This window comes from Danio rerio, chromosome 11, assembly GCF_052040795.2.
Source record: "Danio rerio strain M-AB ecotype USA chromosome 11, GRCz13ab, whole genome shotgun sequence".
Lineage (NCBI taxonomy): Eukaryota > Metazoa > Chordata > Actinopteri > Cypriniformes > Danionidae > Danio > Danio rerio.
In genome coordinates this window covers 20608644-20632900 of record NC_141031.1, presented here as the reverse complement: position 1 = coordinate 20632900, position 24257 = coordinate 20608644, and the positions used below count along the sequence as shown (strand labels likewise).

General features: G+C 33.1%; 1 protein-coding gene across 1 annotated transcript; it reads right to left on the bottom strand.

Moving 5' to 3' along the window:
* Window positions 1-10954: 10954 nt before the first annotated feature.
* Window positions 10955-16773, bottom strand: LOC147841752 (uncharacterized). Its single transcript, XM_087272929.1, has 4 exons — window positions 16748-16773; window positions 16596-16692; window positions 14764-14874; window positions 10955-12457 (listed from the first exon to the last, which is right to left on the bottom strand). The coding sequence occupies exons 1-4, from the start codon at window positions 16771-16773 to the stop codon at window positions 12314-12316; spliced, it is 378 nt and encodes a 125-aa protein (XP_087129055.1). The 3' UTR covers window positions 10955-12313.
* Between the last annotated feature and the right edge of the window lie 7484 nt (window positions 16774-24257).

Sequence of the window (24257 nt, the reverse complement as noted above, 5' to 3'; positions counted from 1 at the left end):
TAAGCTCCGCCCAATTGTTACATGTGCATACCCAGGAAGATTGAAACCCCCAGCCCTATCCACAAACAGTAAATAAAAAGTGGAAGACAAACCTTGTAGCAGATCCCAGTTGAATCATGTCGTGTAGACACTGTGCTCAGCTGGATATTATTGGAAGTGTGAGGAGATCGTTAGTGTTATTTTCTCTGCCTAAAGATAAATCTGAGAAGAGTCAGTGGTTGAGGTTTATTTCTGCAAAAATACTTCAGCATTATAGCCAAGCCTTGTGCTGTTCTCATCTTTTTTCTGACTCGTGCTTCTGGAATCTACATGCTTACAACGGGGGATTTGTCGGCCGTTTGTTAAAGGAACCCCCATGCCTCCCCTATTTGGTCCTTAAACCTGATGTTGGCGTTTGGGTGGTTGGTTATATACAGGTGCCATGTAATATAGTTCAGGGTCAGGTGACTGCACCAATTGTTTACCTTTCTCTTTATTCTTTTATCAATCAGTTTCTGTCTGGCTTTCTTCACCTGCAATTTAATTAATAGGTTTTTCAACTCCTTAACCTCAGACCGGCTCACATCAGCTTTATTTTTAGCTATATTCATATGATGAATTAAGTACCTCTCCCAGGTAACCGAGCCACTTCCTGGTACTTTTAAGGCCGTTTTAACACAGCTTGGAGTACCCTCCAACACAGCTGATCTGAACACCCATTCATGTAGTTGGTTAGCATAAGGATGTGTCCCAGTTTGGGCTTCCCACTCCTGCTTACACCTCATTAAGTATGCTGCTGGGGTTTCATCTACCTTAGGGGGCAATTTTATGTTATGTATCCCACCAGGTGGTGCTGGAAACTTTTTTCTCATCACTGCTCCCCAAGCAGTTGCCACATTGCCAAAAGGAGTGCTTGATTGAAATTTGTGTGTACCCGATTTCTATTCAAATAGTCTAAGTTCCCCGAAGTGTTACTTCCCCAAAGTGTTACTGAGTTTTCTAGCTTCTGTCTCATCTTTTTAATGTATCTGTCTTTCTCTCTTCTTTATGTATATAATATTTTTCAAACCTATTTCAATATATTTTAAACATATCTTCTTCTTTTTTCTATCAAAGCATAACTTGGATTTCTTTAATTCTAAGCTTTTAAGTTTTTCTTATCCATATTTTTTATCTTCCTTACATATTTGCTCATTAACTCTTCAGTTGATCAATATTAAACTGTCACATTTTCTTCAAATTTTTCTCTTCATTGACCAGAGACTTATGCCAATTTTATCTCTTTGCTGTTTAACAGCTCATCTCGAAGTCATTTTCCTAATTTTTCCTCTAATGTATTTATTCTAATGTTTCTTTAGTAGCTGGTCTTTATGTTTTATTTTATTTTCCCTATTAGTATTATTAATTTATTTGTCTTTATTGTTCTAGTCAACAACTACTGGTCAATTGTTTTAGTCATCCTCCTCTATTTAGTAAATTCATTTCTTTATTAATATATTCATTCGTATAGTTTCAAATTCCATTTCAACAAATATCACTATATTAAACATATTTCTCATTGGTACTTTATTTCACTTGTCTTTTTTTTTTATACCACATTGAAATAGATCTGTTTATTTAGTAACTGATACTATATCCCTAATTATTATATCACAGTCTATTATTATTTGATCAAAATAATTTTATATACTCTTTTAATATAATTTACTCCTTCTGCCCCTACTTCAACTGCTTCTTCCTCATGAAAAGGAGTGGCTCCTTTTTTCTGACTTCCTCCTTGTTGTCAGTCTGTCTAAGATTGTCTGCCTGAGCACTTCCTCTTTTTTCTCCCCTCATCTGTCTTTCTACAGCCGTTCCAACAAATGCCAAAATCATGCCACATTACAAATTCCAACTAATTTTTCCATTTCTTACTACCACAACATCGTTATGGCCCCCTTTTGCTATGTTATTAACTTTGTAAACTCAAATTCTCTGTTTCTCAAAATTGTAGCCAATTTTACTGTTCAATCATTGCTCTACTCACATATTTTACACAATTTTCACATTTAAGCTTCTCATATATTGTTTCTCATTTCCTTACCACATTTTTTCTTCTTAGTTTCAATCATTTACCACTCGTCCCATTGAGTTTTTAATTTTGTCTGGGACATTTTTCATATTGCTCACATTCTTAATCGAATTACTTATGCATTTTTCACACCTCCACTTCCTCAAATTTACAGTGTTTTTCACACACACTAATGAACTTCTGTATGTTGCATTTACTGCACATACACAATCAAAATATATATATTTATCGTCCTCAAACAATCAAATTTTCACCTGCAAACTTTTTGAACTTTCCCAATTACTGAACTTTCCCAATTCTGAATGACATTTAATTGAATATCATATACGCTTATATACAGCCGGCTAAATAACTATACACTATGCTTATTTCAACTGTTAGTTACTAACGCAACAGACAAACATTTAAATAAAATAAAATGTGCCCTTTCCACAATTCTCAAGTTCTAATCACTTTTTATATTTACACTCGCCTTCTACAGTTAAGTATTCCTGTGTCTGTCTAATCGACCACACCTTAACAGAGTTGACTTTTTTCTGTATCTTCTACAGCGTCACACCTTTTCAGTGAAGCAAATCATCCACTCAGAGTCACAACCTCGGCGACTAAACTGTCCCTAATTTTATTTACAATCTCACCCTATAGCTGTCTTTAACGCTTGGACCTACTAAAACGTTGGGGCTTGCACCCGGACTGTTCGGGACCACCCGTCGGTTCGTCTGCTGGGCTCCCGACCTTAGAGTCCAAAAAATTCAGGTGAATCGTCACTCACCTGTCCAGGTAAAATCACAGTATTCAGTACTCGGTAGTCACCTGAACAATACACCCTAGGATGGTATTTTATTCAATTCCGTGTAAGAAGCACAGCCTTCCACCAAACAAGCAAAAACAGTCAAACTGTATCAACTTAGTGAAGACCACATGACGAAACCTTAACAATACCTGAAGCCGCATTCGTCAATGCAGTTGCCCAGATAAAATCACAGTATTCAGTACTCGGTAGTCACCTGAACAATAAACCCCAGGATGGTATTTTAATCAATTCAGTGCAAGAAGCACAGCCTTACACCAAACAAGCAAAAACAGTCAAACTGTATCAACTTAGTGAAGACCACATGACGAAACCTTAATAATACCCGAAGCTGCACAGTCACAGCCCTATCTGGTCTCCTGTGCAATACAGTCTCAGCCTATCCTGGCCTTCCTGTATCTACACTATACTACTCTATCCTAAACTATTAGTCTTCTCTAAACTATTCTACACTATTCTAAACTACCCTATCATTTTCTTCATATTATTCTGACAGACTGGTTAACATTTAAAGCATATATACATTTAAACTCATCGAATTATTCAAATGCTTATACTTTTAACTACATCAATCCTACATATCACATGACATCATTTAATTTAGATTAGGCCAATTGCAGAAATTCGATTTAACAGGTTTTCTGCTTACCTTATTTTTTCGGCGCCGATGATGTCAATGCAATACGACAGATCAATAACTTCCTCTCCCCCTTTTCCACGTCGGAGGTCACCAAATTGTTGGAATTTCTATCTCTATTCCATGCGTGTTCAAGAAAAAAGGTCAGGAGAGGTTTTTCTTCAATGCCAAAAATCGTAACAATTTATTAGATACAAATGAATAATTCGATGACAGAGCTCTGGGTTACATTACCCCAATGCAATACAAGAATTACATTCAAGAGGTTCGCAACTAACATACATTTCCTGACTTCAGCATATATACACCACCGATCTTAACAGGTGGAGTTTTGGTGTAACGTCACTTGTCAGTCATTGTTCAGTCCTCCATTGGCTGCCCCTTCGGCATACTTCCTCTTTTTCTATGAATTCTCTGCCCAACAACAAAGTATACATCTTTCTGTGTTCTGTGTTCAGTTTTAACACCTCTCTTCAGAAAGGAAGTTTCTGCAGAGCTGAATTTAATTTTGGACCCGCATCTATCTACTTCTGCAAAAATGCTAATTAGTAGGGATGTAACGGTATTGTAAATACCGTCATACCGCAATATTAATTTTTTTCAATATTACCGTAGTCGCATGACTCGGTAAAACTATAGGTCTTCTGAGAAAATTTGCTCAGGCGAATGAAGCGAACGGGAGGTACCGGAAACTACAATTCCCATCAGCCCAGGCTTGGCCATAATCCCTTGCGGTCTGTTGTCGCTACAGATACAGTAATGCGGAAATGAAGTGTGCTGCTAGAAGCGGGGATCAAAAAGAGCTGGAAAACCCTAAAGCGGGTGTTGTCGCCGCGCGTGTACTGAATAGTGGTGTTGTCGCGCGAGTTCTTATCAGCTGTGTTGTCGCGCGCGTACTGAATATCGGTGTTGTCGCGCTAGTTCTTATCAGCTGTGTTGTCGCGCATACTGTAAAGCGGGGACGGAGGGTATGTCGTGTCGCAGGGGCACTTTTGATCATTTTGGAAGGGAACTTTCTATCCAAGACTAAAAAGGGCATGTGCACTGCACAGGTTGAGCCCTGTGTGTGCACGTGCCTGCAAGTTGGGGAATACGTCCCCCAATACGATAATAATCAGTCATGGGGACTGCAGAAACACAGCACACTGTTCAGATTGATGCAGACATGAGACCTCTATCTCACTCATGGTTTGTCCTCTCAAGTGGGGGAAAGACGCTCGTCCTGATTTTGCCAAGTGCTAGTTGTCCTGAGACCAACATATTTTATGATGACCCAGGGACATCATCACTATCAGCCAATCAAACGTTATTACGTCATCATTATGAGCCTCCTGCAGAGTCCGCCAAAAACGCAAATTCAAAAAAGAAAACACACACACACACCCACGCACAGGCAACTGCCATTTTCACCAGTGAAGAGGACAGGTGAAGAGGACAAGTGAAGAGGTGAGATCACCAGTTTTCTTCTATAAGTTTACAGAAGCATTAATGATTGTAAAATTCATATGTGTTTATGGATTTGTCCTTTTTTCCAGCGAAGTAAACGAGCAACGTTTAACTTTTGTTTGCATTAAGTTAGCCTAATTAGCCGTCCCTACCTAACGTTAGATTAGCGTGCTGCTCTTCCGCTACTGTGATTTACTTTCTGGTATTAATTAAAACAAGCTAACAATATTGTTTTGAATACTTAAATCTAGCAAACGTTATTAAACGCGACAAAACTTACCCTCTTGCTAATTTAGCGACCTTTTTTTTTCTAATAATTCGGTTTTTAGCATGTATTATGTCAATTTCATTTAAAGACACGCCAGAAATGTGGACCAACACAGCACTAACGTTAGTTTAAACACAAGACAGTAGGTTATTTGAGGCGTTAATTACTGTGAATCGCTGCAAAAATTCAACTAACGTTATTGATTTAATAATTTATTCTGTTAAATATGTTGGCATCATCACAGGTTTATTAATATCATTTATATTTTAACCTCAGGTCATCATCACTGATTTATTAATATGTTAACCTTAGGTCATCATCACTAATTTATTAATTTCTTTAATATGTTAACCTCAGGTCATCATCACTGATTTATTAATATTTTTAATATGTTAACCTCAGGTCATCATCACTAATTTATTAATATATTTAATATGTTAACCTCAGGTCATCATCACTGATTTATTATTATTATTAATACGTCATCATCACTGATTTATTAATATGTTAACCTCAGGTCATCATCACTGATTTATTAATATTATTAATTTGTTAACCTCAGGCCATCATCGCTGATTTTTTAATGTTATTAATATCTTAACCTCAGGTCATCATCGCTGATTTATTAATATTATTAATATCTTAACATCAGGTCATCATCACTGATTTATTAATATGTTAACATCAGGTTATCATCACTGATTTATTAATAATAATAAAATATTAACCTCAGGTCATCATCACTGATTTATTAATATTATTAATACATTAATCTCAGGTCATCATTGATTTATTAATATTATTAATATGTTAACCTCAGGTCATCATAGCCGATTTATTATTATCATTAATACTTTAACCTTAGGTTATCATCGCTGATTTATTAATGTTAACATGTTAACCACAGGTCATCATCACTGATTTATTATTATTATTAATATGCTAACCTCAGGTCATCATCACTGATTTATTAATATTAATAATATGTTAACCTCAGGTCATCATGACTGATTTATTTAAATTATAAATATGTTAACCTCAGGTCATCATCACTGATTTATTAATATTAGAAATATTTTAACCTCAGGTCATCATCATTGATCAATTAATATTATTAATATGTTAACCTCAGGTCATCATCACTGATGTATTAATAATATGTTAACCTCAGGTCATCATCACTGATTTATTAATATTATTAATACGTCATCATCACTGATTTATTAATATGTTAACCTCAGGTCATCATCACTGATTTATTAATATTATTAATTTGTTAACCTCAGGCCATCATCGCTGATTTTTTAATGTTATTAATATCTTAACCTCAGGTCATCATCGCTGATTTATTAATATTATTAATATCTTAACATCAGGTCATCATCACTGATTTATTAATATGTTAACATCAGGTTATCATCACTGATTTATTAATAATAATAAAATATTAACCTCAGGTCATCATCACTGATTTATTAATATTATTAATACATTAATCTCAGGTCATCATTGATTTATTAATATTATTAATATGTTAACCTCAGGTCATCATAGCCGATTTATTATTATCATTAATACTTTAACCTTAGGTTATCATCGCTGATTTATTAATGTTAACATGTTAACCACAGGTCATCATCACTAATTTATTAATAATATGTTAACCTCAGGTCATCATCGCTGATTTATTAATGTTAACATGTTAACCTAAGGTCATCCTCACTAATTTATTAATATATTTAATATGTTAACCTCAGGTCATCATCACTAATATTAATACTATACTTTATTAATATTATACTTTATTAATATACAGGTCATCATCTCTGATTTATTAATAATGCGTTAACCTCAGGTCATCATGAGTGATTTATTAATATTATTAATATGTTAACCTCGGGTCATCATCCCTGATTTATTAATATGTTAACCTCAGGTTATCATCACTGATTTATTATTAATAATAATAATAATATGTTAACCTCAGGTCATCCTCACTGATTTATTAATATTATTAATATGTTAACCTCAGGTCATCATGACTGATTTATTAATATTATTAATATGTTAACCTCGGGTCATCATCACTGATTTATTAATATTATTAATATGTTAACCTCAGATCATCATCACTGATTTATTAATATTAATAATATCTTAATCTCAGGTCATCATCACTGATTTATTAATATAAATATGTTAACCTCAGGTCATCATCACTGATTTTGTAATATTTTGCTAAACTCAGGTCATCATCACTGATTTATTAATATTAATATGTTAACCTCAGGTCATCATCACTAATTTATTAATATTATTAATACATCATAATCACTGATTTATTAATATTATTAATATCTTAACCTCAGGTAATCATCACTAATTTATTAATATTAATAATATCTTAACCTCAGGTCATCATCACTGATTTATTAACATGTTAACTCAGGTTATCACCCCTAATTTTTAATAATAATATGTTAACCTCAGTTTATCATCACTAATGTATTAATATTAAGATGTTAACCTCAGGTCATCATCACTGATTTATTAATATTATTAATACATCATCATCACTGATTTATTAATATCATTAACATTTTAACCTCAGGTAATCATCACCAATTTATTAATATTAATATTATCTTAACCTCAGGTCATCATCACTGATTTATTAATATTACTAATATCTTAACATCAGGTCATCATCACTGATTTAATAATAATATGTTAACCTCAGTTTATCATCACTGATGTATTAATATGTTAACCTCAGGTAATCACTGATTTATTAATATTATTAATATGTTAACCTCAGGTCATCATCACTGATTTATTAATATTATTAATATCTTAACCTCAGGTCATCATCACTGATTTATTAATAATAATATGTTAACCTCAGTTTATCATCACTGATGTATTAATATTAATATGTAAACCTCAGGTCATCACAGATTTATTAATATTATTAATATGTTAACCTCAGGTCATCATCGCTGATTTATTAATAATAATAATATGCTAACCTCAGGTCATCATCACTGATTTATTAATATACAGGTCATCATCTCTGATTTATTAATAATGCGTTAACCTCAGGTCATCATGACTGATTTATTAATATTATTAATATGTTAACCTCGGGTCATCATCCCTGATTTATTAATATTATTAATATGTTAACCTCGGGTCATCATCACTGATTTATTAATATAAATATGTTAACCTCAGGTCATCATCACTGATTTTTTAATATGATGCTAAACTCAGGTCATCATCACTGATTTATTAATATTAATATGTTAACCTCAGGTCATCATCACTAATTTATTAATATTATTAATACATCATAATCACTGATTTATTAATATTATTAATATCTTAACCTCAGGTAATCATCACTAATTTATTAATATTAATAATATCTTAACCTCAGGTCATCATCACTGATTTATTAATATGTTAACTCAGGTTATCATCACTGATTTATTAATAATAATATGTTAACCTCAGTTTATCATGACTAATGTATAAATATTAAGATGTTAACCTCAGGTCATCATCACTGATTTATTAATATTATTAACATTTTAACCTCAGGTAATTATCACCAATTTATTAATATTAATATAATCTTAACCTCAGGTCATCATCACTGATTTATTAATATTACTAATATCTTAACCTCAGGTCATCATCACTGATTTAATAATAATATGTTAACCTCAGTTTATCATCACTGAGGTATTAATATGTTAACCTCAGGTCATCACTGATTTATTAATATTATTAATATCTTAACCTCAGGTCATCATCACTGATTTATTAATAATAATATGTTAACCTCAGTTTATCATCACTGATGTATTAATATTAATATGTTAACCTCAGGTCATCACAGATTTATTAATATTATTAATATGTTAACCTCAGGTCATCACTGATTTATTAATATTATTAATATTTAACATCAGGTCATCATCACTGATTTATTAATATGTTAACCTCAGGTTATCATCACTGATTTATTAATAATAATAATAATATGTTAACATCAGTTCAGCATCACTGATGTATTAATATTAATATATTAACCTCAGGTTATCATCACTAATTTATTAATAATAATATGTTAACCTCAGTTCATCATCACTGATGTATTAATATTAATATGTTAACCTCAGCTCGTCGATTTAATAATATTATTAATATGTTAACCTCAGGTCATCATCACTAATTTGTAATATTATTAGTACGTTAACCTCAGGTCGTCGGATTTATTAATATCATCACTGATGATATATATATATATATATATATATATATATATATATATATATATATATATATACACACACACACACACACACACATACATGCATATATATATATATAGATTTTTTTATTTATTTTTTTACATAAAAACAAGCAATGAATATTTTGTTCAGACTTTCTTAACTCTTTAAAACCTAATGAACACTTTAAGTCGTTTTAAAGCTATAATTTTATACACATTTTAAGGATTGAGCTTCTAGATTTTAGTTTTGTGTAAAACCATTTCAGATTTACTATGCCCAGCAGCACAAACTCTCTTTTGGCATGAAAAAGTAGCAGTTTTTGGAGATGTTATAGTGTTTTATTAAACGTGATGTGTTTTATTGTAATATTAACATAGTACAAACCTTTCAGCCTGTTGTCTACTCCCTTAATCAAGAAGTCAATTTATCAACTAGAAAATCAAAATCTAGCATCTTTTGTAATTTTGTATAACAGGCAACTCGTGATTGCAAGTAATATTATTGTTTTTTTTTTTTTTTCAGGAGGAGCATTGAACAAGATAAATGTGCAAAACCTGAGCCCTGAATCACGCTTTAATTTGGCAACTCCTTTCTTGGGACCTCTCGCAGTTGATGTTTTCTTTTCCTTTCTAGAGGACTGCCTGAAATAAGCTTAGTACACAACTAAGGTGATAAACAAAAACAAAACTCAGATTACGTTTTTACAATTAGAATTTTATTTCATTTTAGACAGTTGTTCTATTGTAAATGTTATGTTCTAAACTGATATCAGATATACTGTACAAAATAAAATAAAAAACTTGTTTTCTTTGCGTTTTCTTCTTAGTTCTTCGTACATGAGGTCAGTTCTTCGTACATGGATTACTCATTTAGCTGGATTTGGATAATGAAGATTTGACACGATCCAGGATCATTTCGTTCTTCAAAACTGATCCAAGAGTCGCTGTCATAGCAACAGTTCTGGTAGCTCAAACCTGGTCGGGAGCAGGTTCAATTCATATAAACAGGATTAGATTGGGTCAGTTCAAGCAAAGATAATACAGAAAGAATGTACCAGATTCTGACATTTTCTTACAGTAGTGGTTATATACACTTGGGAAAATAGTAAATATTTATTTATATTTATATATTTATTAAATATTTATTATAAATAAATATTTATAAATAAAATATTTAATATATTTACTATTTTAAATAGTAAATATAAATATATATATATACACATACATAAATACATACACACACAACAGTTCTGTCTGGATTTCGAAATTGACTGATAGCCGTGATATATTTAAGTAATATAAGCATCCGTACTACCTTTTTACCCTTTGTGTATAACTCCGCCCACATACAGCAGACACTACAGTTTGACAAATATTACTGCTGTGACACAACAAAATATACTTTTGAGACTTTTTTTAGTCGAGAATGTAGTTGTTTTGATTGCAACTATGCAGTTTATTTGCAAGAATAGTGCTTATTTTAAAATATTTACAATTTCTGAGAGACAGCTCGTCGGCGACAGTTGACATTTTCTATCCACAAGATGGCGACAGAACCGCATAATAAGTCCTTACGGCTGTTTCACACTGCAAGCAAAAGCAGTGCGTGAGCAGCGCGTATGTCGAGCAGTAGCAGCACGCAGGTGTTTGCCTTTTACACCAGCTGCGTCTGCAGCGCGCAGCTCTTCGGCAGCTGCTGCAGAGATCAACATATCGCTGTCTATTCTATCTAGTTACCCATGTCTCTCTATATACAAATACACTTTTCAAACATTTTATCTGCAACAAGACCAACGGCAACCTCCTCCTATGCTGTTTCTTTAACCCGCAAATCTTTATTTTACAAATTTTATAGATCAAACAGTACTGTATGCTTCTCAAACTCTATGAGGAGTACGTCAGAAGACAATCGCCAGTGATATGTCATTTGGTTTTTGATTGACAGGATGTTGTAAGCCTATAGTTATAATATCTATACAGTATAGTTATAATTATATTTTTACATGATCCACTTCAGTGATGTCCAGCGGCAGAGTAACAGCACGTTAATTCATGCTCGTGCAAAGGATGAGATGGATAAAAGTGATCAATGCATGCCCTTCTTTTACTTATTTTCGTGTTGTCAGGTTCACAGTGCAAACAGCTCCCAGGTGAAATAACTTGAGCGAACATAAAGCAAAGCCGAATAAAGCTTTCTTCCACTGCTTGAGCAGCACAGCACACAGCGAGTTCACATCATCCAGCATGCATGTCGAACTACACTACCCACAATACACTATGCTATGGACTACAATTCCCGTAAATCACTTCCCCTCGCCAAGAAAACTGATACTAAAATTGTTTAACTATTGGTTTTGTAGTTCGGCCCGAAATAAAGGTTTGTTGCAGTTTTTAATGGTTTAAGTTCATTTGATTGACTATATGTAAATCAGTTGATATTATTGACGCATTTATTGAGTAAAATTGTTACTTTTTACTGTCATTCAATGTATTTAGGTCATTATCAATGCACTGTCACTTTAATTGAGCGTGAGCAGCGCGTCAAAAATAGACCCAGCGCCGAAACTATCGCTGCACTGCTGCTTCAGCGACGTATGAAAGCTCTAATCTGTTAACATGGACGCCAAAAAAACACGCACCGCTGACGCTTACGGTGTGAAACAGGCGTTACGCTTAAAAGATATAACAGTCTGATTTCTAACTATAGCAGATCAAATATTAAACTGGTAAGCACACCTGCCAACACTTCCGTTTTTCATGGGGGTATCATGTATTTCAGACCAGTCTCCCTGTTTGTGTCAGAGTCTCTGTTTATAGCATCTTCCAAAGTTAGACCACAGATGACCAATTGTCTCCAAGTTGTTCCTGAAGTACTTGCAGACATATTTGAAGTTCCTAAACTGGCAGTGAAACATTTCAGCCTTTTCCTTAAATTCTTGTGCCTGTAAAAATTGACAAGGAAAATCATGTTTCATGTTGTTAGCATAAAAACTGCTGTAGATTTTTAGGTCATTAAATAATCCTTCACACAGATATATATACCCCAGTGTGTGCGGTAAATCTACTGAGAATCTTTATTGTTCTTATACTGTCTAAATCACTGTAGGTCTATGACTGGATAAACCAACATAACATAATACTATTTGCAGTAACTAAAACAGACCCACCAAACAATCCATGTTTATAACAAAAAAGAAAAGTTGCAAAGTTATCATAAATTATAAAAAGGCATCATAGTTTCACATTTAATCAAATTATAATAAATTTAATCAATTCCTTTTGGACTATGTAAGATCTATGATCTGAAATGTTATTCAGAACAGAATTAAAATATATCTTTATTTAAAAAAAAAAAAAATGTAGCTCATGCTGTGAAATGCACTTTAAACTGACCTAAAAAGGTATCAATTATTAATTAAGGTTGTTAATATAAATAGAATGCTTACAAATGTGTGTAAAATATGTAAAGTTAATCTATGAAACTCTGCACACCTAGCCTAGTTTATATCTGAACACAGTTGATAAGCAGCATAAATTCATTTTTGAAGGAGAGTAATTGTGTGTGAGTAAGAAGAGGCCAGATGCAAGTGTTATCTGAAAATTTCTCTTAAAATTAGAATTTTTTCTACAGCTCCTGTGTGTAGGTTCTGTAATTGAACTTTTGTGGTAAGGTGTGTTTTTTTCATTGCCTTTAAAGTTAAATAACAGCATAAACAATAAAGGCTGGAAAATATGCTAATTTTCAGCGTACGACAGTAGAATGTAGTTTGGGTAACTTTATTGACGTTGCTGGCAATCGTTCTTCTCAATATCATTCTTTTTGGTAAAAATAAAATAAAGAGGGGATAAGGATGTACATATTCATATTTACTTTAACATGTTTAATAAAGCCAACAGTCAAATTTTACTAATACACATTTATCCAAATCTTAATATGTATATGTGGAAAATCTATTCATAAGACCATTTGAATCGAATATTAGCAAAACTATCATATTTACACAAACATGTGTAAGCCATAAAAAGGTGTTTGTACAACAAAGTACAGGGGGTATAAAACTGAGTATAATTAAATGACCCTTGAAAATTTACAAAAATAGAGCGCTTACGGACATAATTTTCAATGTTTAAATCAGCCCCGGAAATAATCTGCATGTGTTACTCTTGACCGCACACTGAGAGAAATCGAAAGTAACCCTGTCACTTAAAATGTAACTTTAAATGTCCAGTAGGTGGGGAGTCAAAACCAGAAGTATGTGATAGCACAACAATGATAGCGATTCAAAAATATATGTTTTGATGGGCCGAATATCATTATATTTTTGATGTCAGTTGTGGGCCGGATGGAGGAGGAAGCAGGACCGCAAATGGTTTGAGGGTCGGCAGTTTGAGACCTGACTTAGAGGCTTTTGCATCTGAACTCTTCATACTGTATGTGGGTTACCATTTTATATTAGCTGTCATTAACATTATTTTTTCACATATTAAAAATGCAAGTTACAAGCTTGTTACCAAAGTAGAATGACACATTAGAACATTCAATTGTACTATAAGGGTGCTTTCACACCTGTGAATCGATTCAGTTGTTCCGAAAAAGAGATTACAAATGTTACATTGTTGCTCTTTGCTCTTGGAGCGGTTCACTTTCACACTGCAAAGTTTCTAATCGGACCAAAAGAGCTAATACGAGTCACGTGCGAGTAAACTCTCCTCACATTGGTCAGAGTGTCAGGGTTTATTTTGCAGCGTTCCGCTCAGCTGTCAGGGGGAGGTGGTGGTTTGGTGGTGGTTGACAAGGCGCGCACGCGCGACGTGTCTGAGGAGAGATGCAGTGGGGAGGGGTGAGAAGGGTGCGCAACGATGCCTATTTGAGGACCGGGAGGGAGACGCGAGATTACCGGGAGGTCATCACTTGTTTTCGGGCATCCGGAGACCCGTGAAACTTCCCACCCTACTCATAATTCTCTCTTCATATAGCCGTATGCCTATTACATATCCATAAAACACTGTGATATAACCACGCTCGGATCGCATCGCTTTCTCACTGTAATCGAACCGCTCCAGGGTTCGTTTCTATCGAGCCGAGACTACCTCACTCAGGTGGTCTCGGAGCAATTACTTTGGCGTGGAATAGAGCGCAATTGCATTGTTCACATTTGCCAAACGAACCGCGCTAACTGGCCAAACGAGACAGGTTCTGAAACAGAAGTGTAGGTGTGAAAGCACTATAAAACAAATAGCAACACACCTTTGAACAGCATTTCATCTCTGACATAAACTGTATGATGTGCGCTCTTGAATCTGCCTTTTCAGGTCCACTCACACCAGATTCAGATATTGACAGCCAACAAGTTATTGCCTGTGTGTAATAAATGGTGGAAAAACGTAACACAACATATTTAATATGGTCAGAACTTCCATGACACATTCGAAATTAGGATCAAGCATTATAAGCTTCAAGTTAAGGGGTACTCAAATCAAAGTAAAAACAATATATGTTATTGCTTATTGCTACTTTTTTTTTTTTTGCTTAAGTGCATCGATGACTGACATAAACGCACAATAATACCCAGATAATGTCATGTAATATTACAGTATGTTGTGTGACATGTTGCAATGTGAAATAAGCTTAAGCTCAATCCACTGATTCATTAGCAACTGGGCCCGGTTTTTCAAAAGTAATCCACTAGGATTTTGGATAAGGGATTGGATCAAATCTTGAAAATGGGTTTTTCAAAGGAAAAAACGGATTACCTAATCGGATTAGATCACGTAATCTAATCTTGGTTTTGATCCGGATCAAACCTTTACTTTGGGTTTTTCAGACCTTTTTTGTAGGATCTGGATCACTTTGATCCAAAAAACCTGGATTAAACTGATCCCACCAGAAAGATGGATTTAGTGTGGATTTCATGCCCAAAATGTAATAAAAACTTAAAAATTTTATTAAATAATACTATTTTTGGATCACACATTATCTTACGAGATATACTATTGATTCATAAGGTTTTAATTTTATTTGTTCATCCATCAGGCTGTAGTGATTATTGGCTTTAACGTATTCAGCCTTTCAGTATAGGCCTACAGCAAAGTAGAAATAGCTTGGCCTCATAAAATAATCCCCCAAACAGCTGTCAAAATTTACCAAAAACAATACATTTTATTGTCAATAATTGATATCTATATTCATCACAATTGAAAATATTTTTGTTTTTAGAATATTTATTAGTGATGCATGCAATGATTACAGAATAACCAAAAAAAAAAGTGCAAAGAATGGCAATGACTGATTTTAGAAATCTCTTTCAACAATTGCAAAAAGAGACTGAAAGGGCAGAAGCACAGCTTCATCTGGCAGAGGAACAACTGACTCCAAACTGCAGCAAACCAAGGCCAGACTTCAGATCCGCCTCCTAAAGGCTACGCTCAGACAAGCTGCTCTCTCCACATCAGATGAGGAAGTCTGAAATTATTGTGGAGTTTTTGACATTAAGTCTTTTTTTTTTATCTAAATCTATATTTGAAACTTATTATAAATATCCTCAATGTACAGTGTTGTAGGTCTCAGATGAGCGGACTGCTGGAAGAGGATGGGGTGGGGTTTTTCTTGTTTTTATTATTTATTATTATTATTTTATTATTTATTAAATTTTCTTAGTTTTCATTTTAAATAAAAATAAAGTTATATCTACACCACACTGGCTATTCTACTTGTTGCTCTTTACACAGGCCTATCTATTTATCTACATTGTGATTGAGCACTGGTAATCCAGATTTAGTGATCCTGAAAAGTTCCTATCCGGATCAGATTGATCCAATCAGATGTTGCTTTGAAAAACTGGCTCAAAAAATAAGCTGGATTACGTGATCACGGATCGCAAAAACAGGATTACTACATCCAGATCAATTTGATGCGGATTAAACCTTTTGAAAAACCGGGCCCTGAAGATGAAAAAATGTGAATGGTAATCCTGTTAGAGATTTACATAAAAAAATATATTAATATGACAGTTGATAAAAATAGAATATGAATCTATAAAACGAGGAAAAACAAAAGCAGTATCTAAACTTAGTACTTACTTGCGTTACATGGTACCAACAAAGGAGACTGTCTGACTCGTTGAACACCTTACGGATGGCATTGATTTCAGCCTGGTCTTTTTCAACCACAAAACACCTAAAAAATAAATACTTTAAACTTTAAGATAGAGAAAACAAATACAAAATATTACAAATGTTTGCTCTCCAAAGAATGCATTTTGTTGTTTACTTTTATTTACCTTCTCTAGAAAAAAACAATTTATGCATGAAATCAACATCTAGCAAATACCAATTCTGACTCGAATTTGCTAATATAAAGTAAAAATCCACAATATTAACAATTATCACCTGAGGTTAACGTATTATTAATAAATCAGTGATGATGACCTGAGGTTAGCATATTATTAATATTAATAAATCAGTGATGATGACCTGAGGTTAGCATATTATTAATATTAATAAATCAGTGATGATGACCTGAGGTTAGCATATTAATAATATTGATAAATCAGTGATGATGACCTAAGGTTAACGCATTATTAATAAATCAGAGATGATGACCTGTATATTAATAAATCAGTGATGATGACCTGAGGTTAGCATATTATTAATATTAATAAATCAGCGATGATGACCTGAGGTTAACATGTTAATTATATTAATAAATCAGTGATGACCTGAGGTCAACATATTAATAATATAAATAAATCAGTGCTGATGACCTGTGGTTAACATATTAATAATATTAATAAATCAGTGATAATGACCTGAGGTTAACATATTAATAATATTAATAAATCAATGATGACCTGAGGTTAACATATTAATATTAATTAATCAGTCAGTGATGATGACCTGAGGTTAATGTATTAATAATATTAATAAATCAGTGATGATGACCTGAGGTTAACATATTAATAATATTAATAAATTGACGACCTGAGGTTAACGTATTAATAATATTAATAAATCAGTGATAATGACCTGAAGTTAACATATTAATAATATTAATAAATCAATGATGACCTGAGGTTAACATAATAATATTAATTAATCAGTCAGTGATGATGACCTGAGGTTAATGTAGTAATAATATTAATAAATCAGTGATGATGACCTGAAGTTAACATATTAATAATACTAATAAATTGACGACCTGAGGTTAACGTATTAATAATATTAATAAATCAGTGATTAAGACCTCTGGTTAACGTATTAATAATATTAATAAATCAGTGATGATGACCCGAGGTTAACATATTAATAGTATTAATAAATCAATGATGACCTGAGGTTAACATATTAATATTAATTAATCAGTCAGTGATGATGACCTGAGGTTAATGTATTAATAATATTAATAAATCAGTGATGACGACCTGAGGTTAACATATTAATAATATTAATAAATCAATGATGACCTAAGGTTAACATATTAATATTAATTAATCAGTCAGTGATGATGACCTGAGGTTAATGTATTAATAATATTAATAAATTAGTGATGACGACCTGAGGTTAATATATTAATAATATTAATAAATCAATGTTGACCTGAGGTTAACATAATAATATTAATTAATCAGTCAGTGATAATTACCTGAGGTTAATGTATTAATAATATTAATAAATCAGTGATGATGACCTGAGGTTAACATATTAAAAATATTATTAAATTGATTACCTGAGGTTAACGTATTAATAATATAATAAAATCAGTGATTAAGACCTCTGGTTAACATATTATTAATATTAATAAATCACTGATGATGACCTGAGGTTAACATATTAATAATATTAATAAATCCGTGATGATGACCTGAGGTTAACAATTTATAAATAATAAATCAGTGATGATGACCTGAGGTTAACACATTAATAATATTAATAAATCAGCTATGATGACCTGAGGTTAACATACTAATAATATTAATGAATCCGTGATGATGACCTGAGGTTAACATATTAATAATATTAATAAATCAGTTAAGGCCATGAGGTTAACATGTTAATTATATTAATAAATCAGTGATGACATGAGGTTAACATGTTAATAATATTAATAAATCAGTGATGACCTGAGGTCAACATATTAATAATATACATAAATCAGTGATGATGACCTGTGGTTAACATATAAATAATATGAATAAATCGACGACCTGAGGTTAACATATTAATAATATTAATAAATCAATGATGACCTGAGGTTAACATATTAATAATATTAATAAATCAGCGATGATAACCTTAGGTTAACGTATTAATAATATTAATAAATCAGTGATGATGACATGAGGTTAAAGTATCAATAATATTAATAAATCAGTGATTGTGACCTGTGAATAACGTATTAATAATATTAATAAATCAGTGATTATGACCTGAGGTTAAAGTGTTAATAATATTAATAAATCAGCTATGATGACTTGAGGTTAACATATTAATAAATCAATGATGACCTGAGGTTAACATATTAATAATATTAATAAATCAATGATGACCTGAGGTTAACATATTAATATTAATTAATCAGTCAGTGATGACCTGAGGTTAATGTATTAATAATATTAATAAATCAGTGATGACGACCTGAGGTTAACATATTAATATTAATTAATCAGTCAGTGATGACCTGAGGTTAATGTATTAATAATATTAATAAATCAGTCAGTGATGATGACCTGAGGTTAACGTATTAATAATATAAATAAATCAGTGATGATGACCTGAGGTTAACATATTAATAATATTAATAAATCAATGATGACCTGAGGTTAACATAATAATATTAATTAATCAGTCAGTGATGATGACCTGAGGTTAATGTATTAATAATATTAATAAATCAGTGATGATGACCTGAGGTTAACATATTAATAATAATAAATTGCCGACCTGAGGTTAACGTATTAATAATATAAAAAAATCAGTGATTAAGACCTCTGGTTAACGTATTATTAATATTAATAAATCAGTGATGATGACCTGAGGTTAACATATTAATAAATCCGTGATGATGACCTGAGGTTAACAATTTATAAATAATAAATCAGTGATGATGACCTGAGGTTAACACATTAATAATATTAATAAATCAGTGATGATGACCTGAGGTTAACATACTAATAATATTAATGAATTCGTGATGATGACCTGAGGTTAACATATTAATAATATTAATAAATCAGTTAAGGCCATGAGGTTAACATGTTAATTATATTAATAAATCAGTGATGACATGAGGTTAACATGTTAATAATATTAATAAATCAGTGATGACCTGAGGTCAACATATTAATTATATACATAAATCAGTGATTGTGACCTGTGATTAACGTATTAATACTATTAATAAATCAGTGATTATGACCTGAGGTTAAAGTTTTAATAATATTAATAAATCAGCTATGATGACTTGAGGTTAACATATTAATAAATCAATGATGACCTGAGGTTAACATATTAATATTATTAATAAATAAATGATGACCTGAGGTTAACGTATTATTAAAATTAATAAATCAGTGATGATGACCTGGGGTTATTGTATTAATGATATTAATAAATCAGCGATGATAACCTGGGGTTAACAAATTACTAATAATAATAAATCAGTGATGATGACCTGAAGTTAACATATTAATAATATAAATAAATCAGTGATGATGACCTGAGGTTAACATATTAATAATATAAATAAATCAGTGATGATGACCTGAGGTTAAAATATTAATATTAATTATTCAATCAGTGATGATGACCTGCAACGTATTAATAATATTAATAAATTAGTGATGATGACCTGAGATTAACTTATTAATAATATCAATAAATGAGTGATGATGACCTGTGGTTAAAGTATTAATAATAATAATAATAAATAAGTGATGATGGTCTGAGGTTAACGTATTATTATATTAATAAATCAGTGATGATGACCTGAGATTAACATATTAATAATATTAATAAATCAGTGATGATGACCTGAGGTTAACATATTTAACAGAAAAAACTATTAAATTAAATCACTAACGTTAGTTGAATTTTTGCAGTGATTCACAGTAGTTAACGCCTCAAATAACCTACTGTCTTGTGTTTAAACTAACGTTAGTGCTGTGTTGGTCCACATTTCTGGCGTGTCTTTAAATGAAATTGACATAATACATGCTAAAAACCGAATTATTAGAAAAAAAGGTCGCTAAATTAGCAAGAGGGTAAGTTTTGTCGCGTTTAATAACGTTTGCTAGATTTAAATATTCAAAACAATATTGTTAGCTTGTTTTAATTAATACCAGAAAGTAAATCACAGTAGCGGAAGAGCAGCACGCTAATCTAACGTTAGGTAGGGACGGCTAAAGCCTGATTTATACTTCTGCGTCAAAAGACCGGCGTAACCCACGGCGCAGGCAACGCGCGTGGCTGTGCATTTATACTTCTGCGCGCTGTCTCTGCCGGTCTGCATTAACACTTCCGAAACGCTAGTTGGCAGTGAGGTGTAAATGTTCCTCTGTGTCAAGTTTCTTCGCTACTTTTTTGCATTTCCTGAACACTTCCGGGATGTACAAGTGGCTCAAACTCGCTCATTTTGAGGCAGGAACCGGCGGACGTGCAACAACTTTAACTATGAGGTAAACACATAACAAAACTTTCCATCCGGAGCTCCTTCACGGGACTCCACACTTGTAAACAATCGCTCGCGCGGCGTCGCGCCATTCGCGCGCCTCTCGGTCCCGCCCAGACTCGTCAGCGCTACCAAGCCGACCAATCACAGAGCTTATGCTACGCGTCGTTGCGACGTGTAGTTACATTTTTTGAGAGGTGCACGTCAGTGACGGCGATGGCCACGGCGAAGGGCTATGCGTCAGCGCCGTAGCATACGCCGGTGTTTGACGCTGAAGTATAAATCAGGCTTAATTAGGCTAACTTAATGCAAACAAAAGTTAAACGTTGCTCGTTTACCTCGCTGGAAAAAAAGGACAAATCCATAAACACATATGAATTTTACAATCATTAATGCTTCTGTAAACTTATAAAAGAAAACCGGTGATCTCACCTCTTCACTTGTCCTCTTCACCTGTTCTCTTCACTGGTGAAAATGGCAGTTGCCTGTGCGTGGGTGTGTGTGTGTGTGTTTTCTTTTTTGAATTTGCGTTTTTGGCGGACTCTGCAGGAGGCTCATAATGATGACGTAATAACGTTTGATTGGCTGATAGTGATGATGTCCCTGGGTCATCATAAAATATGTTGGTCTCAGGACAACTAGCACTTGGCAAAATCAGGACGAGCGGGGAAAGACAATGCACAACGTTACCCACTGCTGTCAACCTGGGCCAAGTCATATCTCTCTTGTCCCAGAAACCTCAGTCCCAAATGAGAGGGGTTTTTTTCTGTTGCAGGGGACATTGTTAATACCCACAGATACCAGCTTTTACCAGATTATATTTATATGATAATTTTCCTTTAAACCCATCTCTATCTAAGTAAGTGAGTCATTAAATGTTGAATGTGATGAGTTTTCAACACTACTAAATTGAAATTTAATTTTTTTACATGGTTTAATATTTTTTGTTTTTAAAATTGAAGTTCCTGTTTCAAAGCTTACAGACAGATGACTAATTTGTATGTCATTGACACTTTTGGCACTTTTTTGGAGTATTTTCATAAGTTTTGTTTTTTCCTGTAAATGATTCAATAAATACCGTACCGTGACATTCATACCGAGGTATTACCGTACTGTGAAATTCTGATACCGTTACATCCCTACTAATTAGTATGCACAGCACTCACCCACAACATTAAAAGTTCAGTTCATATATGACCCTTACATGACCAATACAAATAATTGTTTGATTAAAAGAAAAGAGACAAAGAATAATAAAAAATGGTTCCTATTATTCAATAATGTTAACATTACTTTAAGCTTGAACTTAAGACTTAGCCTGAGAGTTAGCCTGCCCCAGACCAGGCTAGTTTCCCAGCATAAGTTGCCAGGGTAACTAAGTTTGAACTGTTGTAAATTTGATTCATGAAACCGAATCCACAATTAATAAACCTGACTTACCAAAATAAGCCTGGCTTTTTCTGTAAGCTTGGTTTATGGAATAGCACCCTGGGGGGTTAGGTTAGAGATTAAGATGTCCGAATAACACTTGAGAACTGAGTACTGTGGTGTTAGTAACTACTACGAAGCCCGTTTCGGGCCACCACTGTGATCAGATATCAATATCGGCAACACGGGGGTTTCACAGACCATACCAATATGCTGAGGACTGGGAACAGGAGGGTGGAGGATGATGGTTCTGAAATACAGGAGACTCCCAGGAAAATCACGAGTGTTGGCAAATATGCTCACACATACACTCTGCCTACTTCAATATTGTTGATAAGACATGGTGAGCATTTCACCTTGTCTCGCGCTGAACGCTGTCGACCAATCGCAACAGACTGGGTCATCAGACTAATCAGCACAGATTAGCTTCGCGGTAAGGAGGGTTTAGGAACAAATGAATCGCTGAATGAATCATATGGGAGTTGCTGGGATAATTAGGCAAAAATAAATGCTTAAATGACTATGAAAGTGTTTTTTGACCTTGCATGCATATCAGCCTGTTGTTGGAAACCCTTAAAACAAAAATATGACCCTTTTTAATGTATTATAGGGGCTTTTTAATTAATCATTATATCAGACTCTGAATTTTGTCTTAAATGTAATATTCCTAAAATTGCTTTATCATATATTAAGCATATGACAATGAACACTTCACAATTTACCCTATGGTTTGTTATATGCAAGTAAAGCTTGTTTACCAAACAAAACACAAAAGGATTTCTCCAAACTAGTATGCTCACAAATGTTCAAAAAGCTGTCTCAAAAGTACACAACATATTTAGATGAATTCCACAAAAAAAAAAAAAAAATAACCCCTTGAATCAGATTTAATTAAGATTAATAGTCAAGAGGTTGAGAAGCTAATTTTGAGGTCTATAATGTTGCATGCACACACACACACAAAAAAATAAATAAAAAGGATCAGAGTTTAATTAATTATTTTATACACAGGTAAAATTTAAAAGTAGACTTACACAGATTTGGAAAGGACTACATGTACACAGACAAGTGTACAATGAAGGACAAGGTAAAATGTTTATGAATGAGGCGATGCAACAAATTATAAGTGCTAAATCTCTATTTAAAAAGCACTAATTCTTCTTTCAGATCAGCAAGGCACGGATATCTCACAAAAGGTTCACATTCCATGGTCTTGCTTAACCACCGTAGCCATGCTTAGCATCCAGCAAACCCTGGATTTAAAAATAAAAAAACAATACAAGTACAGAAAAGTCACAATTTTGACTTGGGGATTCACAACTTTACTGGTTTTCGGATAGAATGCATTTCCTCAGAGCATTTTCAGGACTCTGTTTGAGATGACCAACTTGCTGACATTTATACAAGACTGCTTTCGACTTTCAACAAGTGAACAGAGTTTCCACATCAGGACCCACTTGCACCCTGCCTAAAAGTTTCTTCCAGCTACTAAATATTTGCACATTATTAGGGTCTCAGATTAAGGCTTACTGCTAAAAATCAAAAATAGAATTGCCTTTGAGTCATTTCATAGAAAAATAAAACCCCCATAACCCCAAATTAAATCAACATACAAGTTAAACTGTTTAAGGGAAAGCCAGGAAACAAAG